Consider the following 15392-nt stretch of genomic DNA (forward strand, 5'->3'; position numbering starts at 1 on the left):
ATTGAGATCATTATGGAATGAAAGGTTGGATCAATTAGCATGGAAATCATGTGCCAGTTTGTAGATTACAAAGTTGAGATAGTGCATTGGAAAACTGATTCATGAATAAATATAGGAAATTTGTACATTTGGTGTCATAGAAGTTGTGAAGGGGATCAGTGATAATGATAAAAATAAGTTAGAAAAAAACCCCCTCGAAATGAGGGATTGGTGGTACGACAAAATATTGTTGATGAAAATGTAGAAGAAGAAACGCTAAAGCTACAGAAGCGGAGGAGGCGTGTGGTTGTTGTTTGAGTTGGATCGCCTTTCCCGTTTCCAAAATTGATCGGCATGACAGTGTGACGTCCAGTGGTCGCATGGAGCTATGGCATCGCAGACGTAACAGTAGCACTGCACAGAATCATGCAGCTACCTTATCAATTTCAAATTTACAAAAGCGCCCATTCCAATCCCAGTTTAACAGAAGGAATGGAAATTACCATCTCACAGTAAGTCTGATGGGGCGTTGTGGGGAAGGGAAATTTGAGACACAAATACCTGGCGTGCGGATAGTCTCTACAGGCCACCTGCCATCACAGTCCAAATGAAGGATAGGATATGTGTTATGAGAGCAATGGTGGTGATCGGACATGGGAGGAGGGGTTTTGGTGGGCTTACCTGACCCTTTTCAGCCACCAGCGAGACGTCAGAGTCAGAGTCAGAGTCAGTGTGAGAGAGCGTTTGATTGAGGGAATGGAATGGGTTGAAGTCCAAGAGGTAACACTCCTCCGTCGCGTCGAAACGCTTCAAATCCAATTTGTTTGTGTTTTTGACGCACAAAATGGGTCGGAGGGGCTCATCGTCTTCTTCTTTTTGCATTCTCTTGCTCTTTGAATTCAAACGTCTTCGCTTCTTCGCTCCCTTCATCTTTCTCCTTCCATCTCAACCTGGTCGTATTACATTTGTAGGCAGGTCGTGTGGGTCAATTTTAAATTTAAATCCTGGCTGATCCTGTCTGGACTCTGCCGCCTGGTCCATCCAAAGCGTTAGCCCAAATTTCCATATGGGCCTCTTAACTTAACAAAGCCTTGCCCCAAATCCCATATACCAAACCAACCCCACACCCAACCACCGATGGAAAGAGTAAGGTATGTACAATAAGACACAAAGGCCGGCGTCCCTAGCGATGGGGCCCTACCATTTTCGCATCTTTTTGGTGCTCTTTTATTCCAGACCTTCTCTTTATTCCAACGCTCAATTCCCTACAACCATACATCCCCTCATCATAAACTTCCTATATAGGGGTGTCTTCTGAAATAAATACCTTTAATTCTTCAACCACATCATTTTATCCCCATACCTTAATAAAATTAATTCCAGTTTCACACATTTGAGTTCTGCTCACTGCGTTTTGTTTCTTGGTTTTACAGGTGAATTTTCAATTTGCTTTACTTCTTTCCCAATCAACATTAGTAACAAATGATATCCCAAGATTCCAAGTGTGGCTTCAAAGTGAGCAAGAATTTGGTAAGTCGTTGCATCAAAATCTTGAAGGCTAATGAGAAATTAGCTAAATAATGGAACATTTGCTATTGCAAATTGAATACTTGTCCAACTTCTAAAGACTCAAATTCTCTTCTTCTAACATATAATTATAAAATATAAAGGAACCAAAAGCACAATAAAACAGGGGATTTCTAGTTGCCATCTAAACTCAGAAATATTGTAAGATACATAAATATAATGCTTTATTTCTTCCCCCCCTTGCTCTCTATCTTTTATGATATTTTAAGTACGCCTCTAAACTTTTAATTTTGATTTTGCAAACAACCCATTAACACCCTATTTATTCAAATATTAATATCAATGTGACAAGCTAATTAGATCGATAAGGATGATTTGACACGCATAAGGCCACAAAAAAGTTTTAAACATTATTCTTAGTCTCACAAAAAAGCTGGGGCACACCCGCCTTTGTTTTAAAAATTGGCTCTACCTTACTATTTTTTCTTATTCTTCTTTCTTATTATTATGTGAGAGGGTGTCAAATCATCCTTTGTGGATCAAATTAGTGTAACATGTGGAAGCAAGGGTGGTAAGGGTTTATTAAAATCAAAATAAAAAATTTAGGGACGTAATTAAAATTTGTAAAAAACCAGAGAGAGGAAGTCGTTAAGGAGGGGAGTGGTTTTTAAATAGTTCCAAGCAGTGTCGTTCATCCAAGTTTCTGCTCCAAAACTTACTGTAGTACTCTGCGTAGGTGAAGCCTCGGTAAATGGCGGGAGGCCCATGTCGGGTGAGGGGCGGTGCAGGGCTAATGAGGGCGTCATCGCATGGGCAGAGGAAAGAGGCAACGGACAGCCTGGGCTTGTCCACATTCACAACCGCACGGTGCCAGACGCTCTTGTAAACCCCATTGCTCAATGCCTGTGGCAACCAAAAGCAACGCCACCACCATATTTATGAATTTCGTAGTTGAAACCATAAAAAGTTCATGTTGAGATATAGTTCACGAAAGGTGGAGGGTGAGAGATTATGTACGCACCTGCAATTGGTCGCCAATGTTGACGACAAAGGCATCGGGCTCGGGGCTGACAGCGAGCCACTTACCGTCTTTGAGGACTTGGAGGCCTGCGACGTGCTGGTCTTGAAGGAGGATCGTGAGAGCGTTGGGATCGGTATGGGCAGGGAGTCCGTAGGTGAGCTCTGGCTGGGGACAGGGCGGGTAATAATTGACAGCCATGTGCTGCCCCTGTTCCCCCAGCACCTCCCTAATGTAGTCCTTGTGAAGGCCCAAGCTCTCCGATATGAGCTCCTGAATTGTATACCCAAGTTCCCGCACTTGCACGCAATACTCACTCACAACTTCCCTGTCAGGTTCAACATTCCAGGTCCATACTTTATTTAGTTTTGGTCCATACTATTTAATGTATCAGTAAAAAGTGTATAGCTACAAATAAATCAGAACCACAGTGAATTTGTATTTTTAGGCACCCACCATTAATACAGAAACCCCAAATCTCCGCCCATCCATTTCTTTATGTTAGGTGTTTTAATTGAATGGAGGATTAAAATATTGGGTGAATTATTGAGATCTCTGATTATATATATTTTTAAATAAATAAATAAAAGATTGATATTCATATTCATATTCTAGTGTAATGGGGTAAAGTGAAAGGTACGGAGCATTAAAATACAGTTGACGTAACATTCGAGAATCATCAATATGTTGAGGGAAGCAAGAAAAGATTATTTAAAATAGAAAGGCGTGTTGCGTGTTGCGTGTTGCGTGTTGCGTGTTGCGTCGTTGGGCGTTGGATAAGAGGGGTGGTGACGTCAACGCGGTTGGGAGGATGACGTGAAGGATGAGGTGTTAAAATAAGACAAAAACATGTTTGGTTTAGAGAGAGGAGAAAACCCAGAGGGGTGCCCCACCGCCGTCCATTTTCCATACACCACCGGCACCCAGGTTCACGTTTGGTTTAGAGATTAGAAATTCTGAACATGGGTGCACATGGAAGGAGCCACACTACTACTACTACTACAACAACACCTTCTACTTTCATCCAAGTGGACCCCACTTCCTCTCTCCCCTTTCTTCCTCCTCACAATTTCTCTTTGCCTTTTCCATTTTCAACCCCCATCCAAATATCTAAGATTTTTTCTTTTCTTTTCTTTTTAATTTCCTTCCATTTTCACTTATAATTTTGTTTTTTTTTTTCATAAATAAAACCAAAACAACCAATGAGTGATATCCACGTCAGATGAAACCATTAATTCCTCTTAAAATCAAATCCCCATTTCATTGTTTTCCATGGAAACGAATTGGTACTCGGCTCATTCATTTATTTCATTCTTCGCAATGTCTTTCCCATAGAGCAATACATATTCTCACCGAATATCCATTTACTTTTCCTTTTTTTTTTTTTTAATAAAAAAGAAAAAGATAAAGATAAAAGGGAAAAGGAAAAAGGAAAATCTTGGATTCCATCTTTTAAATATCATGGTAGTTTTTTCAGTTACAAATCTATTCCGCACGAATTTTATTTGAATAAAAATATAGCGACGTCAGACACACATGATATGTTTGTATTATTTCAATAAAAAACATGACAGGTTAAGACAGACTTGACCAAGAATAAAGGATTTAGCGCAACTTAAAATAAAAGACACAGGTGGATTTATATTTAAAAGCAAAAAAAGAAAAAAGAAATTAGAATTGAGAATATTTTAGTGATAAAAGAATTTATAAAAATGGAAACTAGAGAGTAATGGGAAGAAAAGGATATGAAAGAAGTAAAGGGAGAGAGGGAGGAACCTGAAGAGAGGAGGGTTGGTGGGCCAATGGGGCAAGTATTTGGAGAGAGGATAGCAATGGAGTCTGAGATAATCCCTCCAGTTGTGAAATTCCTCCTTCCGGACGTTGAAACTTGTGGACAGCCTGACCGTCTTGGAAGGGTCGTCGGAGTAAAGTTTGAGCTTCTCCTCCAGCGGCAGCCCAAAGAAGGCATTCCCAACTCCTATCGTTCTCTCCACCAATTCCTTACTCACTCCATGGTTCCTCACCTGCGTTTCAGCTTCAAATTTTAGTCTTTTCAATTTCAACAACAAAATCTAAACCCCCATTTAAACAAATATACCTGGAAAAAGCCGTAACACTTGCAGGCCTCCCCCACTTGTTCCACCATCCAGGCCCTGTCCTCGCATCCCAAGTCGATGACTGGCACGTTCTCCAAACAGCACACTTCCGACAACCTCGGCCTGTCCGACTCCGGCCTTTCATACTTTTCCGGCAAGCTCTCGTGGCGCGTCCCCGAAGACAAGAGTTGGATCTCCATTTTGTTGTTCAGGATATCACACCTTAACAGCCCACAAAATCCCTATTTTAGAGAGGGAGTTGAGGAAACCCCATGACCCACCCACTCTCTATCATCACATGACCCACCATGTTTCCCACGGTTAATTCTTCTCCAATTCCGCGCTTTATACATTAATAACTTACATAATTTCTTCTATTTTCATTTTAACATTTTAAATATCAAGTTCAATAATTAAATTATTTTGTTTCTTCACTCAAATACAAAAATCAATTCATTTGACTTAATCGCGAAAATGAAAAAAAGAAAAAAAAAAAAAGTTTTAAAAGACGGTCCAATTAATTCACTCCATTGTTCTTCACATTAAATAGCAATTTGATTATTTTGATGAACCAGTCAAAATATGTGGCTGTGTCCAAACTTTCCATTAATATTCAATTACCATCTCTATGCCAACTTCAAGATAACTACACACAAATTCAACCAATGCGTCAAAATAAATTACTATATTTATTTTATTACATTATTGTATTTTCAAAAATGTGAAAACTTGCTTATTAATACATTATTTATTTGAAAAGAGTGAAAAGTGCTTCTTCATATTAAACATACGCATTCATCACTATATAGAAACCTTAAAAATTAAGTGATGTTGAGGGGAAAAGGTTAATTTCATTATTAAAGGGAGGCCTTTTTAAAAAGCCAACCTTTTAAAGAATTATTGATATTGATAATATGTATATAGATATATATATATATATATATATATATATGATAACATTCAAATTCATATTCATTTATTTATTACTGTTTTGTTTTAAGAATGCACCGGTATACGGAATATTGAGAATTCAAATTTACAAAATCTACTCTTATTTTCATTTAGATATAAAATTTAAAAAATTGAATAATTATATTAGCTGACGTGGCCTAAACTAGTTCTCATCTACGTGTAATCCGACCATTGAAGCACGGCATATATTTATATGGTCATAAAATATCCTTTAGTTTTTAGTGGATTGAGTCTAAGTCCCAAAAATTTTTTGTCACATTCATGATGACACTTAATTTTTGAAAAAAGACAAATTTAAGGGATATGATAAAATTTGATCCATACTTTAATTTATCTCTACAACTATATAATATGATATACTCAAAACATGCATAATCTTTCATGACTTGGATCGCATAACTCATTTATCAGTGTATTTTTAATAAACTCAATAAATTTGAAGATAAGAATTTAAACCTTTAATTATGTCTATATTGACATATCAATATCTTATTGTGTTACATGTTCACTAAATATTCGAAACGTGTAAATTGGACAATAGGATGAAACGAAGACTTGAATGGGAGACTTTTAATGGAAAAAAAAAAAAAAAAAAAAGGAAAAAAAAAAGGGTATTTGAAAAGTCATTTTTGAGGTATCCAAACCATACGCTGATGTTCCCTTATCAAACACAAGGAACCCACACACTTAAGAAATACGCGTGGAAAAAAATGCAGCTTCCCCACCAATCTCGTCACCAATCATGTCTCAATTTTAGTACGTTGATGTGAAAATAATATAAGAATTTATATTTTAATAATTATTAGGAGCCACAGGTTGTTTAAATAATTTGTTGACCATTTCAACACACTCCATGGATTTTTGAGGTTTGAAAGGTTGATGAGGGAGAGGGCATTTGTGTCTATATGCACATACTTTTTTGGTATAAAACTGTAAGATTTAGGGAGGTGGAAGAATTAAATAATATGGAATGAAGATGACGTCGTTCAAGTGACGTGGGTGTATGACACTTTGTCGTCATTTGGTACTAAATGTTAAATTAATTGAACCCTTCCAACCTCAAGAAGTCACCCGTAGAAGTCGTTTCCAAATTGAGTTCAATAACCTTCTTTTTCTTTTATTTATTTATTTATTGTTTCCAAACTAAATGTTAAAGAATGCATGAAAAATGAGGCAGTAGCAGCATCTCTATAATTTGGGATATTACACACACACACACACACTCTGTAGTTGTTGACAAAAAGAAAAGAAAAAAGATAAAAAAAATTGAATTCCCACTTGTGTTCCTACGCTGTAAATGAGTCGGTATTCCCAACCAAGCCGCCAATCTGCAGTTGCTGGAGAACCCACTTTTCGGCAAGGCCCATGGACCTGCAGTAGTTGGGCTGAGGCGGACCGGAATGTTTTTTTTTTTTTTAATTTGAGGCTTAGCCCATTGTGTAGCAGATGAGATGAGATGATAGATAGCGCGTGGACCCTGGAAGTTGGAAGGAATCAACACCAGCACCCACCCAAGCGATCCATACGCAATGCTTGACCGGTTTCTTGAGCAGCAGCCCAAATATGACTTTTCCCTCTTCTTTTAACCCAACCACTCCTTGCCTTTCTGTCTGCGTCCGCCTCCTCCTCCTCCTCCTCCTCCTCCTCCTCTGAACTCAATCATGGAAAACGCCGCCCCAAGATCCGAATTCATGGCCACCTACGACTCCCCGCACCCTCTCTATGCCATGGCCATCTCTTCCGCCCACACCCACTCTCGCAATTTCCCCAATCGCATAGCCCTTGGTAGCTTCATCGAACAGTGCACCAACCGTGTCGACATTGTGTCTTTTGATCCAGATTCCCTCTCCATTCAAACGCATCCTTCTCTCTCCTTCGACCACCCCTACCCACCCACCAAGCTCATGTTCAATCCCAATGCCCTCTCCTCTCTCCGCAACTCCTCCGACATCTTGGCCTCCTCCGGCGACTATCTCCGCCTCTGGCAAGTTGGAGATTCTTCTATCGAACCCCTCTCTGTCCTCAACAACAGCAAAACCAGTGAATTCTGCGCCCCCTTAACTTCCTTCGACTGGAATGAAGTCGAGCCCAAGAGAATTGGAACCTCCAGCATTGATACCACTTGTACTATTTGGGATATTGAGAAGAGCGTGGTTGAAACCCAGTTCATAGCTCACGACAAAGAGGTTTATGACATTGCGTGGGGGGAAGCCCGGGTTTTTGCCTCCGTTTCCGCTGATGGGTCGGTCAGGATTTTCGACTTGAGAGATAAAGAGCACTCCACCATTATATACGAAAGCCCCCAGCCCGATACCCCTTTGCTTAGACTGGCTTGGAACAAGCAGGACCTGCGGTACATGGCCACAATTTTGATGGATAGCAACAAAGTTGTTATTTTGGACATTCGCTCGCCAAGTGTGCCGGTTGCTGAGCTGGAGAGGCATCATTCCAGTGTCAATGCCATTGCCTGGGCTCCACGGAGCTGCAGACATATTTGCTCCGCTGGGGATGACAAACAGGCGCTTATTTGGGAGTTGCCAATGGTTGCAGGCCCGAATGGCATTGATCCAATGTCCATGTATTCTGCTGCACATGAAATTAACCAGTTGCAGTGGTCCGCCGCCCAGCCTGATTGGATTGCTCTGGCATTTTCAAACAAGATGCAGCTTTTGAAAGTTTGAGGTCTGAGAATGTTTTCCACTGTGTACCTATTGTGTATCTACTACTGCTATATATATTATCCCCTTCGTTTTCCCCTGTTCTATAAGCCACATATTTGCTATAGGCGTAGTTTTAGTTTCAGTGCCAAGATGTTATTGCTACTCGGATGGTATAAATGTTGATGCGCAATTTAAGTTACCTCGCTTGAATTCCTTATATTTAATCAAACCTAAGCTACCCACTTTCTTATCCCTTCAAAGTTTTATTTGTTTATTTTATTTGCATTACATTAGGCAATAGGAGGAGGCTTTGTTGTTTTGAGTTCTAATGCTATGTATCCCTCAACTCTGTTGGAAACCAAGGAAGAACAGCTACCTTCACACACTGCTGATCCTTGCTTCCAACATATACGCCAGTTTGGATCAAGGGTTGTTGGCAATGGGAGAATCTACTTGTTCTCTTGAAATGTTGATTTGAATTTCCGATGGTGGAAGCTGTGTTTCAGTTTGAATGTTGATTTGAATGTCCGATGGTTCGTTCTACTATAAGTTGACAAGTGGAAGGGTGTCATTTGCCTAGGTTCTGGGTTCTTGGGCTTGCCAAATGCATGTCATGACTTTTATTGAGTGTTAAGAAGATGAAGACAGAAGGCACTTCTAGTTTATAATCTCAGCTTATGAGGTGAGATATGATTGGATTGGCTAGAGTTGATACATAACCCAAGTTGCAATAATAATGTAGTTATTCATTCAGATTCTGAAGATTCAATGGCAGCCACAGCTTATACAAAAAATCGTTCATGATGTGGGGCTGAAATTCACAACAAAAATATGTTTTTTTCTTTTAATGTTCATGATGCGGACTTGGGATCATTTTTTTTTTTTATAATTGAGAACCCTTCATCATGAACAAAAGTTGTGGAGTCCAACAGAGAACCCTTCATCCCTGGTTGCATCCATCTTTAACGCACTCGCTTGATGCACCAATACGTGTTTATGAGCTCGAGCTCATCTGATATGGGTAAAAGTTGGTACTGAATATCTATCCAGACTGTCCTGTTGCATGGCAGAGTGAGAGTAATGAAAGAAAATGGGACACCTAATGGAGTAATATCCAAGTGGTCCATCAGCTGAGATGGAGACCTTCAAATTATCCAAATGTTGCATTGGGAGACAGTTTCCTTGGGATTTCGGATAACGCACACAACCCACCAGATCCCATTTTGTTAAGCCTGCTCTTCTAACCTACAAAATTGAAGTTAAGTTACATTTATTTAAGAAGATTGATGCTGCTGCAGTGGCAAGGGATCCGTCCTGCGTCCACAAAAAGGCCTCGCTTTCTTTATCCATCTGTTTCCCTTCTCTCCCCATCTCTCTCCTTGTTTCTTCAGTTTTCAAATTCCTGTTCCCATTCCCATGGCCGCTCTCACCTCTTCTATGCAAACGAATCTCCTCTCCGCCCATTCCTTAACGCCTTCTTCTTCTTCTTCTACTACAGTTTCTACCTTTCCCACCTCCTTCTCTCTTCCCACCTCTACCAACTCCGCTGTTCTCAAAATTCACGCTCTCTCTTCCCATGCTTCTGCTTTCTTCAACTCCTGCAACCACTGCTTTCGGACCATTGTGATAGCACCTCGCAAACGTCATGCCACAAGATCTTTCAGTATTCGGATGTCCTGGGACGGCCCTCTCTCTTCCGTCAAATTAATTGTTCAAGGCAAAAATTTGGAGGTATTTTAGCTTCATCTTCGCTGTTGTTTCTCAGGCAATGCAAGCTTCTATTCGAATTCTTGTTTTCATTTTCATTTTTTCATGTGTTTCCTACTGCGCTGAATTGTTCGAGTCTTAGCTCTGTCCAGGACTTCTGTACTAGTGAGTGTCTCGACTAGTCGTTTTCTAATGATTTGGTTCCTTAATCGGATCGTGCTCCTTATTGGGAGTAAGATCTAGAGACAAATCTCGTGCTCCTTATTCGTGTTCCTTAATCGACCTGCTAACTCACTACCCTTAGTAATTGAAGCGTGATGCCAAAACTATCCACTAATTACAAACCTAATAATTTCTCCCCTCGAACTGAACATTTCAAACACTAATTAGAAACCTATTCCACAGAGTTTCTCCCTTTACTCAAAGCCTTCTCCATTACTTTTATTTGCTCCAGCTAAAACTGCTAATTTCTATGCGTCATTTCTCATGCGTTTCCATATCAAAACTCATGTCCCTTCTCCATTTTTTACTCTACACAGCCTCTCTGAAATGATCAGTATCAACAATAGTAAGCATGGCATCAGGAATCCACTACAATTTTTTTTTTCTAAAAAGGGTCCTCACCCTATTTCCTAACCTTCATCCAAATTGCTAGTCTTTTATATCTTCGTTTATTGCCGCTAGGAGATGGTTTTTTTGGTCAAAGAATCAGGGTGCATTCATTTTCTTCTATATCAGCATCTAAACCAAATTTTCTTCTCATCGAACACAACCATTTCCCTTTCATGATTATTTCATTTGGGGTAACACGCAATGGCAGCTTCGTATTTCCCAATTTCAATTGTTTTCTTCTTCAGATACAACATATCTGCTTGAGGGATTCCTTTGTAAAATTGGATCACGAAATCTATAGGCCCTTGGCTTTTCACTAAACCAAGCCGCACAACTCGAGCTTTATCATCCTGCTTAGTTCTTCAGCATGATTCACACATCCAAAAGCAGTTAAGTACTCAACAGGCCAACTCCACTCCCATTTGAAGTTCTTATTTTAGTGGGTCCTATCTGGAGACATACTGAAAACTTCTTCCAAATCAAAAGAAACAAAAGAAAAAATGGGCTCATTGGGAAGAAAGATAAGATGGAGTCCGACCTGTAGAGCACATGTAAGGCACAATCGGGTTGATCACGCGGGTTGATCAGATCTCTATCTCTCTCTAGATATCTAGAGATGGAGAGATGTGAAAGTAATAGCTTGACTACATGCAAAAGCTTTTCCTTCGACTGGATTGAATAATGCTTTATTTCCAGGCTTAAACTTAATGCTTGCAAGGCCAAGGTGAAGAACTGATTAAGCTTAAGCTTGGTTGATTTTGTCAAGGTGAAGAACTGGTTAAGCTTAAGCTTGGTTGATTTTGTCAAGGTGAAAGAACTGGTTAAGCTTAGTTGATTTTGTCAGAAAAGAAAGTGGGTTACACTGGTTCATTGCTTAGTAAACCTCCCATGCTGGTAAAGCTTAGCTAACGCCATACCCGCGAGATCCCATAGTGACTTGGCTTTGGGGTGGTTCTCCGGGGTGGTTCTCCGTGGACAATGCCACCTCAAATCATTTTTCTTTTTCTCAAGAAAGTGGGTTACACTGGTTCATTGCTTAGTAAACCTCCCATGCTGGTAAAGCTTAGCTAACGCCATACCCGCGAGATCCCATAGTGACTTGGCTTTGGGGTGGTTCTCCGGGGTGGTTCTCCGTGGACAATGCCACCTCAAATCATTTTTCTTTTTCTCAAGAAAGTGGGTTACACTGGTTCATTGCTTAGTAAACCTCCCATGCTGGTAAAGCTTAGCTAACGCCATACCCGCGAGATCCCATAGTGACTTGGCTTTGGGGTGGTTCTCCGGGGTGGTTCTCCGTGGACAATGCCACCTCAAATCATTTTTCTTTTTCTCTTGCATCAAGTTGACCCACTCCCCACTATGTAGTGATTATATCAATCATGTACGTGTCATCCCTCCATTCTGATTGGTATATCATGAAAAAATCAAGCCATTTGCACTACTGCTTTCTCTTGCCCAATGTTAGCCTTGTCAAAAGGTAGGTTTCCGCTCGTTGGTTAATTCATCCTGCAAGTCTATTTCTTTGAATTAGTTCTGGTTTCTAGGAAAGTTGTTAATGATATTTTTAGTCAGTTAGCTTAAGTTGCTATACTTGGAGATACCGGCTAGAGTTGGGTAAGTGTAGTTTGTTGCTGATTTTATGGAGTTAACTAGGCTATTTTTAGCATTTGGAATTTGTATTTATAGTGACAAGTGTTTGAATAAAACTGTTCACTTCCCAATTCTTCTCTATCTATTAAGAACAGCACCACCGTGAACAGCCTAATTTGCTGGTTCTGGCCAGAAGAAATTTGGGCGTTTTTTAAGCATAGTAGTAGTCATTAAGATTATGTTTTTAAAGCATGCGAATCTCCAAATTGGTGGTCATTCATTCTTTTATACAACTACATTTAGTTGTCGTGTTTATGCAACCGTCAGTTGTTGAATGCTATTTGAACTCAAAAATTGGTGAACGCATGTGAAACTCTTTTCAATCAGTACATAGGGGCATATGGCCTTTCCTACTGATCAAAACAAGTTTGACAAGTCCACACTTTAGAGTGTACTCTTTGAAGCATATGTGAAACTCTCTAGCTCCTTTCACGCCATTGATTTCCTTTGTCCATTACGAAGTAAACATTGCATCAATTTGGAAGAGACTTAAGCTAAGCTCTAGCTATGTTGAAGTTTCATTGAGCCCTTCAACTCAGCTATCCATGTCTTCAATGCTAAAGCCGCACAATATCTTCACCCGTAGATACTATAGGTTAAGGTATAACTTTGAGCATGAACTTATTCACCGCCATTATTGGACTCGTCCAAGATGGAAATACCTTGCACTTTCTTTCCTAAAATAGGAGACAAAGAATTTAAAATTTGCATTCAAAATCGATATGAAAGTAGTTTAAAGATAATATCTGTAGAGTCAAATCAAAAGGGCTAGCTTCAAATTCATTGAAGAGAAGGTTTAGAAACTAACCATTGACTGTAGGTCATCTTCTCCAACTTGCGTTCGTGCCATTCTGCTTCTTTTTTTATTTGTTTTCCGGTGTTACAATGGCACTACTCTGATCGGCAAATTATTATTCAGCCCTTTACAGCACTACTAACACGTGTAAAAAAATTACCTTGTTGGTAGAAACTCCAATGAAAATGACAAGACCACCAACTAGCTATCGGAATTTCAATTACCCAATTTATCATATCTCAATGTTTCAAATGTCGGACCTTGAGTGGATTTATTTTTTTTACTGTGCAAAATACTAGTTGACTGAGGCAGTTAAGAAGCACGTGGAAGAGAAGGTTGGCAAGGCAGTCCAGAAGCACAGTCACTTAGTGAGAGAAGTAGATGTCAGACTATCAGTTAGAGGTGGTGAGTTTGGGAAGGGCCCAAGAATTAGAAGATGCGAGGTATTGTATTGTTCCTTTATTTTAAATTTATCCATATGAATTGATTCTTTTTCTTTTCTAAAAACATTTGTGTTTGTGTAGGTTACTTTATTCACGAAGAAGCATGGAGTTGTACGAGCAGAGGAAGATGCCGAGACCGTGTATGCAAGCATTGATTTGGTATCTTCCATCATGCAGAGAAAGCTGAGAAAGATTAAAGAGAAAGATTCCGATCATGGCCGACACATGAAAGGATTTGACAGATCGAAAATAAGAGAACCTGCGCCAATAGTAGTTGAAGATGAGGAAGAGGAAGTTTCTCAGGAAGATGGTGGAGAAGCTATTGATGAGGTTATTCCTTCAACCTTTGGTTTTTTTTTACCTTGAGTTCATTTTGCTGCATATATTAATCATCTAAGGTGATATTAGCTTGTACAAACTCATGGATTCCATATTTACTATTTTCCACATGTTGAAGCTAATATGAGTGCCAGAGTTACTAAACCACAACTGTTATTGCTTAGTTAGAAATTGTTGTTTTCTCTAGTTTCTTATAAGGAAAAACAATCATCGATTTCGTAGTTGATTTTCTTTTTCCTATCTAGTGGTTGGTCTGAGGAAATGCTAGATGCAGAACTCAGCATCAGTTGAACCATGTGCAATAAGTTACTCCTTGTGTAGGGGGGAAGAATGGAAAGCAGTGCATTCTCATTCTTGATTGGGAAGGAAACGAAGAACAATATCCTAGCAAACATGTTTTAATAACCTTGAGGGAAAACCCAAAAGAAAAAGTCCAAAAAGAACAATATCTGCTAGCAGTGAGCTTGGGCTGTTACATTTACATTATAAGGTTAATCAGTCAGGTCTTTCTTTCGCAACATGCTATTTTTGGTGAACATGAAAGCGTCGGAAGTTGGATCTTGTAGATGTAAGATAGAGGGCCTCCATAGTTGTAGAAGCCTAATATTTGTTATTTCTTGCGGAGCCAACATTGTGCTCAACTGTTATTGATTAGCTTCTAACTGTCGGACAGTCCTTCATTGTCTACAAGGGACTGTTACATTAGAATTTCCTTTCAACTTTATCCCTTTAACGTATAGATCCTTTGCTCTTAACGAGTGTTTTATGGCCCCTTCCAACGTACTTGATCGTTATAGCTTTTGATTCATTTGCCTATTTTGTTGACATTCAAGTCTGGCTGGAAGAAGCAGTTGCATGTATCATTTTTAGATGACTAAATCATGCATCATATATTGGAAGCTTGTGAATAATATAATGGTTAAAATGTTGTTTTTCCTTTTTCATGTTTATCTTGATTTCAGATTGTTCGGACAAAATACTTCGATATGCCGCCTTTGACAGTTGAAGAAGCAATCGAACAGCTAAAGAATATTGACCATGATTTCTATGGTTTCCGGAATGAAGAAACTGGTGCGTTGATTTGATTATTAAAGAAAAACTTGCTTTGTTGGGATTCTGTGCTGTTTATATCGTGGCTTGTTTCATCTTTGGCTCAGGTGAGATTAACATCTTATATAAAAGAAAGGATGGAGGATATGGACTTATCATCCCAAAAGAAGATGGCAATGCTGAGAAAATAGAAACTGTGACGGTTGAAGTAGCCAGAGAAGCCTCCTTGGCGGAATGATTGGACTTCACGGAGGAAGTTTCATGTTCAAGATTACATTTGCTTAAAACTGCACAACTTTGACTGGAGCATCTGAAGGCCTTGCTTGCAGGGAGTATGTACATTTAAATTTGAGGCTACTTGATGATGAAGACAATTTTGGACAAGAAATGAGATCTATTCAAGTGTTGGGTACAATGAGATGCACAATATTATAATAAATGAAAGATTCAATCAGAACCTCTTTTCTCCTGGCATGGCCAGTTCTGGTTAGGTTGTACTGTTTGTACTTGAATCTTGATACATCTCTCTTCCTTTCTTAAAAG

The 15392-nt window shown here is 39.4% G+C and overlaps 4 protein-coding genes across 4 annotated transcripts; 2 read left to right on the top strand and 2 right to left on the bottom strand.

The window, feature by feature from the left end:
* Window positions 1–13: 13 nt before the first annotated feature.
* On the bottom strand, window positions 14–1417 carry LOC111809913. The gene is made up of 3 exons (XM_023696383.1): window positions 661–1417; window positions 483–569; window positions 14–393 (listed from the first exon to the last, which is right to left on the bottom strand). Exons 1-3 carry the CDS (start codon window positions 907–909, stop codon window positions 262–264), a joined length of 468 nt encoding a protein of 155 aa, XP_023552151.1. The 5' UTR covers window positions 910–1417; the 3' UTR covers window positions 14–261.
* A 639-nt stretch (window positions 1418–2056) lies between these two features.
* LOC111809912 (protein DOWNY MILDEW RESISTANCE 6) lies at window positions 2057–5020 on the bottom strand. The gene is made up of 4 exons (XM_023696381.1): window positions 4623–5020; window positions 4301–4548; window positions 2528–2852; window positions 2057–2409 (listed from the first exon to the last, which is right to left on the bottom strand). The coding sequence occupies exons 1-4, from the start codon at window positions 4818–4820 to the stop codon at window positions 2155–2157; spliced, it is 1026 nt and encodes a 341-aa protein (XP_023552149.1). The 5' UTR covers window positions 4821–5020; the 3' UTR covers window positions 2057–2154.
* Window positions 5021–6960: 1940 nt separating this feature from the next.
* On the top strand, window positions 6961–8481 carry LOC111809678 (protein TRANSPARENT TESTA GLABRA 1). Its single transcript, XM_023696058.1, has one exon. It carries the CDS (start codon window positions 7254–7256, stop codon window positions 8271–8273), a length of 1020 nt encoding a protein of 339 aa, XP_023551826.1. The 5' UTR covers window positions 6961–7253; the 3' UTR covers window positions 8274–8481.
* Window positions 8482–9525: 1044 nt separating this feature from the next.
* LOC111809607 (ribosome-binding factor PSRP1, chloroplastic) lies at window positions 9526–15391 on the top strand. The gene is made up of 5 exons (XM_023695949.1): window positions 9526–9983; window positions 13317–13460; window positions 13542–13790; window positions 14762–14870; window positions 14957–15391. Exons 1-5 carry the CDS (start codon window positions 9669–9671, stop codon window positions 15085–15087), a joined length of 948 nt encoding a protein of 315 aa, XP_023551717.1. The 5' UTR covers window positions 9526–9668; the 3' UTR covers window positions 15088–15391.
* The last annotated feature ends 1 nt before the right edge of the window (window position 15392 follows it).

The sequence above is a fragment of the Cucurbita pepo genome, chromosome LG14 (assembly GCF_002806865.2).
Source record: "Cucurbita pepo subsp. pepo cultivar mu-cu-16 chromosome LG14, ASM280686v2, whole genome shotgun sequence".
Classification (NCBI taxonomy): Eukaryota; Viridiplantae; Streptophyta; class Magnoliopsida; order Cucurbitales; family Cucurbitaceae; genus Cucurbita; species Cucurbita pepo.

Bases quoted from the DNA above. Each gene is read 5' to 3' on its own strand.
- LOC111809913 (XM_023696383.1), bottom strand. From the start codon at position 909: ATGAAGGGAGCGAAGAAGCGAAGACGTTTGAATTCAAAGAGCAAGAGA. The intron at 570-660 runs GTAAGCCCACCA...CTGTGATGGCAG, and splicing joins TGGTGGCTGAAAAGGGTCAG to GTGGCCTGTAGAGACTATCC. The intron at 394-482 runs GTAATTTCCATT...GATTCTGTGCAG, and splicing joins ATCAGACTTACTGTGAGATG to TGCTACTGTTACGTCTGCGA.
- LOC111809678 (XM_023696058.1), top strand. From the start codon at position 7,254: ATGGAAAACGCCGCCCCAAGATCCGAATTCATGGCCACCTACGACTCC.
- LOC111809607 (XM_023695949.1), top strand. From the start codon at position 9,669: ATGGCCGCTCTCACCTCTTCTATGCAAACGAATCTCCTCTCCGCCCAT. The intron at 13,461-13,541 runs GTATTGTATTGT...GTGTTTGTGTAG, and splicing joins CAAGAATTAGAAGATGCGAG to GTTACTTTATTCACGAAGAA. The intron at 14,871-14,956 runs GTGCGTTGATTT...TCTTTGGCTCAG, and splicing joins TTTCCGGAATGAAGAAACTG to GTGAGATTAACATCTTATAT.
- LOC111809912 (XM_023696381.1), bottom strand. From the start codon at position 4,820: ATGGAGATCCAACTCTTGTCTTCGGGGACGCGCCACGAGAGCTTGCCG. The intron at 4,549-4,622 runs GTATATTTGTTT...GCTGAAACGCAG, and splicing joins AGTGTTACGGCTTTTTCCAG to GTGAGGAACCATGGAGTGAG. The intron at 2,410-2,527 runs GTGCGTACATAA...TGGTTGCCACAG, and splicing joins ACATTGGCGACCAATTGCAG to GCATTGAGCAATGGGGTTTA.